This window comes from Falco rusticolus, chromosome Z (assembly GCF_015220075.1).
Source record: "Falco rusticolus isolate bFalRus1 chromosome Z, bFalRus1.pri, whole genome shotgun sequence".
NCBI lineage: Eukaryota > Metazoa > Chordata > Aves > Falconiformes > Falconidae > Falco > Falco rusticolus.
The window spans coordinates 7,262,312-7,274,430 of NC_051210.1; the positions used below are offsets into that span (position 1 = coordinate 7,262,312).

The window sequence follows — 12,119 nt, forward strand, 5'->3', positions numbered from 1 at the left end:
CCTGCCCTCCGAAAAGCATCGCAAGCCCAAGCCCTCGCAGTCTAAGCACACATGCCGTTGCCTCGTTGACATCCCCATCTTCATCCTGGCCCCTACCATGCTCCAGCCTCATGGGTATGATTGATACACGTAGGGCCCACACAGGTCTACGTTCCTGACTTCCCACTTCTTTTATTTCACTGAAGTGCGGCTGAGACAGTGTATCATTCCAGGAGAAGTTATGACATCCTGGTTTGGAATATGGCAAGTTACAGAGCTTAGCACAGCAAGATCATTTCAGCCCAAGACGGCTTCCCGTGCTGCTTTCCAGGAGGAACCTGGAGATTGCCCCTTCAGCCTGGCACCCAGCAGCACTGTCCTCCCACAGCCAGCCCGGTCTGGAACTGCTGAACCAGTTTTAGGGATGGCACTCTTCAAAGAGGTCCCCTGGCAAAGCAGCTTGGCAATGCCTGTGTTGCACGGGAAGTTCTGTTGACTTTCATGTGTGGTCTGCAATCAGGATATGGAGGGCACAAAAACCCAGCACTGTGGATGAGAGGTGAGAACTGCTCCTTGAACAAACTTTTTCTTCTGTTTTCTCATTTTGGTCTGCTGTTTCCCTCAATGAGTAGGATCTCTCCAATCAAGCATGGCTTCTCCCTAACCATACTTCAGCCAGGCAGAACATTTCCAAGAAATAACTGTTTTTATTTGCATTTAGTAAAAATATTCCTATATAATATCTCAACTGCTGCTTGCACATTATTCAAGAAAGTGGGAAGATCAGAGTAAGATCAAAGGGATTACCCTCCCATTATCGAGCAATGCTAGAATACTACGAGGAAGTCTTTTGTTTCCCTTCCATAGCCTCACTATCACTCTCCCTGGAACCTGAATCAAAATATTCAATTTATTATGTGTGCCTTCAGAGCCACAGAACCTTAGTCATGGAGCACAATTCATTCCTGCTTTACAAAATTAATATATATTTAGCGTAACACACACACACACAGAGGGCAAATCTGTGGTGTCTGTACCAAATTTACAGCTTTTAGAGGCAGCCTCGAAAGGAGAAACTGGGAGAGTGAGGTCAATGTAAAGTGAAGCTGTCAGGTGTTGGTGATTTTTATCCACAGTGACTGGAAAAGGGTATCAGGGAGGGGGAATATTAAGACCTATTTTTGTATTCAGATTGAGCTTGACAAATGACAGTTTTTCATGGAAATCTTCGTGAAGAGGAACTTGTTTGCAGGTTGCATTATCCAGAGATAAGGTACGAACAGAAGGTGAAATGAGAGAGTGTCTGAAAGGACAAACTGAAGAGGGATTATACATACACTGACAGCAGAGAGGTCACAAAAATCAAGAGCAGTAAAATTTCAGGAAGAGTACCACTGATTTTGTTAAAATCAGCTGTATACTGCAGAAGCACTACAGATTAGCTTTGTCCAAGGAGCATCTTTTTTGCTATATAAAAGAACTACATCTATTTAGGAAAATGACAGAAAACAGAACATTTCTCCCACTGAAAAATGCTACGGGCTTCAAGCATTCTTCTTAGAGAGGAGATTTCTCATGCTATCAAACTTTTTGCACTTAAATACAACGTAGAAATCATGTTACTTGCATAATAGCATGTAGTTACTACAAAGAAATAGATTAACACTTAAGGCGTACAAATTTTTCAGGTATCTGAAAAGTTACCTAAGCCACTCACGTTGAAGTTACAGACTTTTCTTCCTCTAATTTCTCTTCCTTTAATATCTCTATCACATTCTTATTTTGGTTTGAAGTGTACTGGAGCAAAAATGGTGTCTTTTGTTTTATACAAAAAAGACTTTATCATTACTGTTAACAGTAACAACGTTAAGTACTGTTTTGATGACAGTGTTCTGGAAAATCACACATGAAAACTCAGTGTCACCATCTTTTGGATAGGAAGGTTAAAGTTAAGCAGAAAACAGGAACAATTTCCCAAAGTAATCACATGTTGACATAGGACTAAATGATGATGCTACTTCGGAAAAATAGTTACTGTTACCATATGCGCCAACTGGAATCAAGCAAGGGAAAAAATACAGTACAAACTTCAAATATAAACATGGCACCCCACCCCTAGGGTTTCATCATATAAAATAAAATCCTACTGTGTATACTTCTGAAAAGTGGTTTTGTCAATATTAAAGCTGTTTGCTTGCCACATACTCTGTATGGTTTCTGAGTTCCCACAATTTATGGTAGGAAATAAACACAGAATATTACCCAACTGATCTAATTTGATAAAGCCAGCCATTACCCTAAATGGAACAAGGGGGAGGAAAAGGTCAGTGGAAACATAACCACGCTGACAACAAAAGTATATGCTTGGTCTGCAGGATTTTCATTTGTGATCTTAACTACCAAAACCCTAATTCTACAAGTTAATAGCATCAGTGTCCTAGTGAAAATACCTATGACCAATATTCTAACGAACAATCAAAATATGTCAGATTAATAATAATAACTATTAGTATGACTATATGGGTATCAATTAAATTATGTGTAAACAAATATCTGAGCTTTCCAAATACCACCTACTTTGTCGTATCTATAAGCACAAGACAGTTTTTTTCCCCCTACTAGCTAACAGTTAATGCCATTGTTACAAAAGCATCTTTCTTCCTCTTCCTACACCAAAATGCAGAACAATCACACAAATTTATACCATTTCTCGAACTCTTAAGACAGATCCCAAAGATTCACTTTCCCTGAAAGTGAATGAGGTGAATGATCTTACTTCTTTGTTCCAAAAGTTGAGTGTAGTCCTTCAACACTGTCATTTCAGTTACCAAATGGATTAGAAAGCAAGTACATAATTTTGGTCTTATGTGCCTATTACAAGTCACAAACGCTATTTCTCCTCCAAGCAGGATGTTGCCATATGGAACCTCCTGCATCTTGATTATTGCTTTAAATGTGGGATTTTTATTTTGGAAAACCTAAGCCTATCAATTGGTAAAAGCTGCCACCTACTGGTCAACAGAAATTATTTTACACCATCAAAGTAAAGAATTGCATCAAAGCAGCAAACTCTACTGATATTTTCTAAAAAATCCTCCCTCACCTTTAAAAAAAAAAACCACCACCAGAACCCAAGAAAAAATGGTCATAAGAAACAGTTTCAACGGCAAGGCTCATTTTAATCATCTGCTCTCATCCCAAGGGAACAAGGCGGCTATAATTGCACAAACCTGCCAATAAAATCATCCTTTTTGCCAACATCTTTGTCCCACACGGTAATATAAATAATTCCACCTCGTTCTTCATAGAGATGAAAGTCAAACTGCTCCCTCCACTGAGGATTCAAAGTTTTTGGCACAATCTGAAAAGGGAGCATAGAGAAAGTCATATTGCATTGTGCAGGCATATGCTTTCTTGAATTGTAAATTTGATCTTTAGAGTCTGCTCAGAAAGTCTTTTTTTCTGTTTGCAGTATGAGTATCTTAAGCTGTGAGAATTAAAGAACAGCAACTAGAAAAGACTACTGGCCATTCCTCTCATGCCTCTCCCATACAACGGCAACCTCCAAAATCCTGCAACCTGTCACCTTCAAAAGCCTCCTGAACAAAGGATTTACCCTGGGAATGGATCCATTTTTCTGTAGAATAATTATGCCCTCTCCTAAGTGACAGTTAGCTGTAAAGTTATGTGTCTGAGCCTAAGGGAAAACAAAGCACCTGCAATGACAAGTAGATGCTGACTGTAAGTATTTAAACAGAAACAATTTTATCATGTCCTTTTTCCTCAGCTGCAATAACACTGGGAGAAAGATGGTACTATGGTTTACTTTCTATGGAATAATACTTCTTTCCCCCCAGAAAAAAACCCTCACTTTGTTTTACTTCCTTCCCTCTGCAACTCAGATGAAAGTAGCTTTCTCAATCATTTTCAGTCCAGTTACTTCTGACAAAAGAAGTAACCTCAATGGATTTCAGCTCATGTATTTCTGACCATGTTCTGCAGAACAGAAAGCTTGCAGATTTTTCCACCATAATGCAAAAGCAGTATTCACAGTAGTCACCTCTATCCTGAGCAAGAATGGGAACTGCCTAGCACCTTCTTGCTACTTTCTACATCCACCAGTTCCACTGGCTTGAAAAAATAAAACACATCAGGGAAGATGAAAACACAGAAAAGTTTTTCAGTCACAAAAGCATGAAATTGGATTTCTTCTAATTTCAGATTAAGGGACCCTGAGGCAGGCAGCTAACTGCTCCTGGCCTCCTCCTCACTTTGCCCTTTGTCTGGCTGTGTAAACCAAATGGGCTGTCATGGCCACTGAGAGAGGAAAGGTCACATGTGTCGTCGGCAGATCCAGCATCTTCCCCAAGCAGCAATTTTCAAACCAGTAGGGATCAGGGAAATAAAAAAAAAAAAAATAGCAAGGAAGCCAAGCTAGTCTCCATGATTATTCTCTCCCTGATCAATCCTCTCTACGTGTTCAGCTCATACGTATACCAAACTTTAACGAAACTTGCTGTGGGGAAAGTGAGATAAAAGCATGACATGGTTTGAGGATAAGGCCATGCATCCAAGAGGCATCCAGCATCAAGACAGAAAGGCACAAAGGTAGTATCTACTTGTCAGAATCACTCCACATCTCTCCCCTGCCACAAATGACCCACCATGGGAAATGACAGTTAGCCCAATCTGCATGGAAAATCAGGTGTGCCTCCCTGCCACCCCGCCTTTTTAAGTGCGACATTTTTCCCTATCTCATATTATTTTCTTATTATAATGAAATAAAAAAGAAACATTTCAACAAAACGACAGGTGCTCCGACAGCTAATTAACACAACAATAAATCTCCACCACTATAGTAGTCACACAAACTGAAAAACACAACCAATGCGCATTTTAGGTCGCAGCTAAAATTACCTTGCTCTTGTACTTCTGATGCCCCAACCGGAATTTCACATAAGGATCACTTCGTCCATTTGCATCCATCGCCTTAAGTTCACGACCTTCTATTAAGGTAACACTAACTATCCCTCTCCATAGCTGAGATTTTCTGTGCAGGTCTGAAAGTCGTAAGCTCTGGGTCTGAAACTTTAGGGAAATAAAAATACAGATTTAGTTAAAACAATTCCAAAAATTTCCCCTGCATTTTAATGTTCAATTTCATATAACTATGAATATAGAACAACCATCTTAAGCCACTTTAAAGTTATTTGACAGTGCATACATAAAGTACACTACAAAGAATTACTTGGAGAGAAACAAAACTGACAAAAACGCAGGTAATGTCATATGCAGCTTCGGCAGAAGCAAGCAGAACAAATACTACTTAAGGAAATGTTCAGGAAAAAAAAGTGTTTTCTCTTGCTTCACTTCTCCCTCTGCGGATTGAAATAACAACATTACAAATAAATGTTACAAAGACCCTTCTATTAGTAGCATATGATTGAATGAACTTGAACAAACACAAAAAACTGTGAGGAAAATGAGATTTCCATTAAAATAATATAAACCTATCATGAGAAGCACGGACCAAGGAAAAATAAGTCAATAAACCCCTGTGCACATGACAGCTATCTCAGCCTCTAAAATGATGTGGTATTCTCAGACACAGCAAGGAAAACTGAATTAAATACCAACGCATTAGTTCAAGAGTTTCAAAAGAAAGACGTTGTAGAGCCTCTGATCAGAACTGTGAGGATCCTTTTGGGCTGTGAACACTCAGCCACCAACTGGGGGGGTTAAAAGAAAATTCACCCACACAAAAGAGATGGCCACAGCTATTTCATCAAGGAACTCCACTGGGGGTGAGAGAGCTGGGGGTTACAAGCCTGAGTAACTGAAGACCAGCGCCAGCTTGCTCTGCGCTACAAGGTACCAGAAGTGGGAAATCACCCTGGCACTCCTGAGGCCGGTAAACACACCTCCGATGCATCTGAGGAGAACGGTTGCCAAAGGATCTCCCTTCCATTCTGAAATTCCACTTGCCCAAGGTTACCTGGTCTAAAATTAGAACACTAGAGAGCTAAACAATATTTAAACTTCACAAATAATTCAAATTATTCTATGAATTAATAATAAAAAAAGGCAAGTCTGCATTGTATACTCAGCTGTAAATACATAAAATACACACATTTTCTTTATTATGCAACATAGGTTGAGCAACCAAGGCAGAGCATCCCTCCAGTACATGAAGGGTTGCGTGGCTGGCTTCATCGCTTGCATACCCCCAGTGTCTCTGTAAGAGGCTGTCAGTGCAAATTCGGCTTGAGTCTTTCAGAGGGTAGACACTGCCATGAGAGTGCCCAGGGCTGGAATTTTACTTTATTACCCAGAGAAGATTATAGAAAGTATGCTGGAGTATAATCACTGGATTATCATCTGCACTTACCAGACTGCAGAGAGAAGCGTTACACATGAGGACTGGGACCACTGGTGTTGGAACAAATCTGAATAATGCGCTTTCAGATACCACATCGGCATGTATTTCTGTTTTCTAATGACTGTTCATTCCAAACAGTATAGCTACTCCCACAATATTTCACTGTATTTAATAAACATATCTCTTCCTGAAGTGAAGGATTTGACCGTGGAGAAACTTCTCATAAACTACTGTTTCTCCAAAGGCAAACATGTAACAGTGGAACAACCTTTAACCTAATCTATGACATGAAGCGACAGGGGGACACCAGGAAAGAGAAACTCTACAAAAATGAGGGTATAAGGTGGGAACTCAGGTGCCAGAAGAGACTTCACTTGCAACATCAGAACATTATTAAACTTCATAAATGTCTTCTCAGCACAAAAATCCCTTCATTGGGGGTCTACAGTCAACACTGCCAAAGACTTGCCTTGTGAAGAAGTGGTAGGTTTTTTTTTTTCTCCTTGTTCCAGCTTCTTAGAAGGCTTAGAGCAAAAGAAAGACTGACTAGTAAATAATCAAAACTGACTCTGCCCTGCACATAAGAGGATGAGAGAGATGAAAGAAGAGACAAAGCACATTTAGGAAGATAGGACGGGACAGAAGCAGTGGTTATTTGAGACTTATTTTGGCAAAGAATACACCCAAACAACAGGGGGCAGGTTTAAGAGTGAGAATCCAAATGATTTCCAGGGTATTATTATGGAAAATAAGCCCAAGTTCACACTTGCAACTCTTTTAAGCTTAAGCACAACTGCATAGATCTCAGCTTCACTAATCACAAATGAGACAGTGCATCATTTAGAGAGTACACTTGATAAAAATTCCAAATTTTTTAAGGCTTTTAAAACAATTTGCAGCATTAGAGCAACTGCCACCATATGAAACATGCTGAGTTTTTATGATGACCAGTAGGGAGTTTCATCAACGGGGGTTAATTCACATATGAGGTGGCAAGGCAAGACCTAAACGAGCAAGCAGAGAGCATAAAATGACAGATGGGTCAGCTGGGAGTTTGCAAGAGCCAGGCAGAAACCCTGAGAACAAGCGCTCGCGTGTTGCAGCAGAAAGCCCTGCTGGGTCAGCGCCAGACCTCTCCAGCCTACGGTGCGCATACAGCTCGCAGGGCCCGGTGGCGTGCAGCCAGCAGCGCAGCAGCAGGGTCCGCATCTCAGCCTGTGAAAGAAAAGCAGCCGCCCACTAAAAGCAAAGTGGTGTGGGCTGGTTGTGGCCGTTTCTTCCTTGAGGTAGGGAATCAGGACCACAGTGGTGCCCTTTTCTCCCCGTCTTGATCAGTAACGCACAGATCCGTAGAACAGCAAAGGGGAGACATACTGAAAGACCCGGGGTACAGCTCAGTGGAGGTAAAGCTATCCGGATTTCCTCAACACGAAAAGCACAGGCTACGTGGCCTTCTCCAGGAACAATAACTTCCAGCTGTCATTTTTCTCGTTTCCAACGGAGACTGAACAGCATCTCAGCAGACACCTAAAACACCATCCTTCCAGTCAAAGCCATCCTTACCCTCACAAATTACAGACACTGACAATTTCATGCAGTGTTTCTTATAGGAAGTAAACTAAATAAAATACAAATTTAGGATTTCAAGCCAAATTTGACAAAAAGCTAATAGGTAAAAAAAAAAAAAAATAATGGGAAAGTAAAATGAATTTCGCATTTTAGAGTTCTTCCCTTACGTACTTAATTTCACAGTGTGAGACAGGTACATGATGTCTAGGCACATTTCCAGGTATCTAAGCAACCTTCTGTAATCCAGCCCACAGTGAGTTTAGTTACAAAGTCAGAAAGGAAACAGAGTAAAATGAAGACGTGAGCACAGATCTTTCCAAACTTCTCCTATGAAGGAGTATCTCAAGACTAATTCTCAGATAACCTACTTCCCTCAGAAAGCAGGTAATGCGTACCGCACCCTGCTTCTGCCACAAACCGAAAAAAACCATGGAGACACTGCACATATTTTCATTTCTCTGGGAATAGGTGGGAAGTTACGTATTTCATAACATTCCCATCTGAAACTGCCTGTACAGTCTATATCATGCTAGAATTTGGAAAGAAGGAAGGTCAAGATCTCGGGCCACAACCAACTGTCATTAACATGGGAATATTATTTGCATTCTTGTGCATTTATATGCAGGCATGGAGACTCCCACCTGACATATTGTAAACAAAAAAAAAAAAGGGGGGTGAGGGGCGGCGGTTGCAGCCTGCATACTTTCTTTTCCCAAAAAGAAATTAAAATTAAGAGTTCTGCAAAGGAGTCTTTCATGTCAAAGGATACTTAAATCTGCCTGCAAAAGAAAAGCTCACATCTTTTCATATCCATACACTGTTTTAATGTTTCTACTATAGACAGCATGCAAACCCAACATTTTCTCACATGACAAAACCAGCTTTTATTTGTGTTCCACCTATTCTGTCTAAATGAGGGGTAGTGAGAGGTCTAGGGATGCCAACAGCAGAAAATCTTCTGACACAGAACTGTATCCTCTGTTAGATATGATTAATATAGTTAGCCAAATACGATGTCAAAGCTAAAAGATGATCTTATAACATGGCTTGATGTTCTGTACATGGTCACGTATTACCGGGTGGGAAACCAACTAGGTATAGCCAGAATCCATGCACTGTTCCCAGGTTCATCAAGACCATCTTCTTGATGGGCGTATTAACTGCCACAACTTCATCGCTACTTTCTTCAAAAGAAGAGATACCTTTAGTAAGTACTTTTGAAAATCCCATAGTAATTAAGTTTAACTTTGGTAACTTTGGGTATCTAAGTGACCTTTGAAATTCTAGCCCACAATGAGTTGGGGAAACCTCACAATCTGCCCTCTCCCTGCCTGGACTCACCTCTTCATTGATCAGCCTTCGCGCCCTGCAAAGCACCGCCTCTCTCACTTGCATGCAAACAGGCTCAGCTTTTACTACATCTCCTCATTATACATACCACTAGGAAACACTCCTCCTCTCCTGTGTCCTCAAACACAAAATCTATTGTTCAAGAATAGTTGAGCAACACACAGAAATAGAACAGTGTGCCTACCACAAACTTATTTAAAAAAAAAAAAAAAAAGTTTTAAAAAGCAAATAAGTAATGCAGCTATATGTCCTGCAGAGGCATGTTTGCCCAAAGAACTACTGTGGCTTAGAACATTTAAATAAAATACCAATTAAGAAAACAATGAAAGAATGTAGGAAAGGATGATATTCCTTTCCATTGCTGTACAGAGGATGGATGTACAAATGCAGCAGTTGCAGAGTGAATCAAAGCCAGCATTGTAAATGACTGCTGCAAACCTAAGAGAATTCTTCTGCCCCAATTTCTAGAAAACTTGCACAACTTGGATAAAACATGTAAAATAAAGATGAAAATGTCAATAGACACAGCTGCTAGTTCTACGCACCTTGTCCACATGATGGAAAAAAAAAATCAAGGGACAGTCACATGCATTCACAATGCTTTTCCTCTACTAAAAACTGCACGAAGGACAACACTTTGCAGAAGTAATCAACATGTAGACACTGAGCTACAATAACACCTTCAATGGGATCATGACGACTCCTGCTTAATGTTTGCTTGTGGCAGCTACGCAAGTTTTGTAAGTGGACTACTACTGATAATTACTGCAATGTGAAAGAATATTTACCTTAACTTTTTCTGTAAGCTGTATTTTACATTTTAGCGTACTTTCATTCTAGGTGAAGCTAATCTAAATTTCTCTAGTTGAGAAATCTACACTGCCCTATGCCCTATTTGTTTTCAGCGTGACTGCCACGTTAAATCTTCAGGATGTTTGCTCTAACAACTCAGTATTGTCACTGTAGTTGCAATTCTGTGGTGCCACTATAGTATTTGTAACAAAAGCTGATACTTTTGCAGCATTTCACACATTTTTGTGGTTTGCTAAATCCAATGATTGTGCATTCCACTTAAGTGTACTTGCTGGTAGCATGTGATGTGATGAAGGCTGTGCCTCTGTTAGGCACTCACTAGGACTTGCATTTTCTGGAAAAGGGTGGATATATTCATACAAGGCAATGGTGTGTGGGCAGGAGTTGTCAGAGAGGCTGTGGCAGCACAATCCTAACCCTCTCCCTTGTCCTCCTTCCAGCAACTCCTCTTGGAAGATTGGTCGTAACATGTGAAAGACAACAGGTCTCCTGATGATCTTCCCATTGCTTAGGATGACCAGCATCACCACAGCCCTCACACTGATGTGAATGTGACACACAGAAGGACAGTGGCCACTGAGACTGAATGGAAACTCCCTGTGCTTCATGGAATTGTGGGCATGAACCCAGAAAACCCACACCAAAATACCACTCTGCTGTTCTGATTGCAAAACAGTATCAAAACATTGTTCTCACTCAAATGCAAGTAATGCAAACACAAGCCTCACCAAATATTTGCATAACTTTTATGACCAGATGTCTAACAGACAGGTGTATTTACTCTGACGTTTAGTGCTTCTATTCTATTATTTAGCAGCTTTCCATCAGGCACTATTTACAGCTGATGAACTGACATCTAGAACCTCGTGGCTTACAAAAGCAAGTACTTTCTCAATTTTAAAAGATTCTTCTTAAAACCCCAAGCCAAATTAATTCTGCCTTCTATTTTGAAATTCCACAGAGTTTTGGTTGAAAGATTCTGGTTGAAAGATTGAACTGATTGTAAATTCCTTCAGTTAAGAAGTACCACACAGCTCCCTGCTGCTGCTTGTCTTTGCAGTCCTTAGGCCATGATTTTGCTATTTCCACTTCTATCCCCTAGTCAAGAAGCACCTCATTGCAGTGGAAAAGCATTCATATCGATTTTAAAACATAAAAAGATGCTTCATAAGGCATCTGATATTAGGAAAAGGCAAATCAGGAGTCACATAAACTAAATATTTTAAGTTGGACATAAAAGCGTCAGCTAATAAGGCCATAGCTTTTGACACTTCATTTTGTGCAATGAGAACACACATATTTTTAGAATAGCTTCTAAAATAAATTGAAAAAAACATCAGCAGTTAGGAGCTGAAAGCCTTACATTTCGCAATTATTTTTTGTTTAAAATGTTCATAACTCGTATTTTTCCTTTCAAAAGTATATGCAAATTTCTAAAGCTGAATTAAAGCAAAAATAGTTATCTAAATGCATATTAAAAATCAATTTCTTTAGGCAGTAAATACACTCTTTTATCACCATTTGTAATTAATCAGAAGTAGCTTCTCATGACTTTGGGACGACAATGAAATAACCCGTTGCAACCCAGACTAATTCATCTTCATTTCTGGGAAGAATGGTCTTTTGGTTCCAGTTTATCAAAGTCACATTGAAACAGCTGATCACACACTAACAGTGTAAATTAAGAGTATTACTAAATTTTAGTGCATTCTAGTATTCCCAGTTCTAAACTCATCATTGATACTACAGAACAGAAGAGGAGGTATAAAAGAAGAGAAGGTGACATCTTTTCCTCCAGATTTTTCTGGAATACTGTGACTTGACAGGGCACAGCAGATGGCTATTAAATATCTTTTCCCCTACTACGTTTGGCTAAAGATGCCAAACCACTTGTTTCTCTTTGCCCTTGAATTAAAGCACACAAAGGTTTTTGTGATGTTTTCTTATTGTGCCATTAATGTAGCAGGTTTAACACAGCGTCTGATCATGTTTGAACTCAATGTAATGGCAATTCTCCCACAGATGTAAA

General features: G+C 39.9%; 1 protein-coding gene across 4 annotated transcripts in view; it reads right to left on the minus strand.

The window, feature by feature from the left end:
- The window catches only part of MCTP1 (multiple C2 and transmembrane domain containing 1), a 276,103-nt gene that overhangs the window by 125,872 nt on the left and 138,112 nt on the right, over positions 1-12,119 (minus strand). For all 4 annotated transcript variants that reach the window (XM_037374432.1, XM_037374433.1, XM_037374434.1 and 1 more), the window contains 2 exons: positions 4,897-5,067; positions 3,210-3,340 (listed from right to left, as the gene is read on the minus strand). In XM_037374432.1, coding sequence (XP_037230329.1) covers positions 3,210-3,340; positions 4,897-5,067 — 302 coding nt within the window. The remainder of the gene's footprint in view (positions 1-3,209; positions 3,341-4,896; positions 5,068-12,119) is intronic.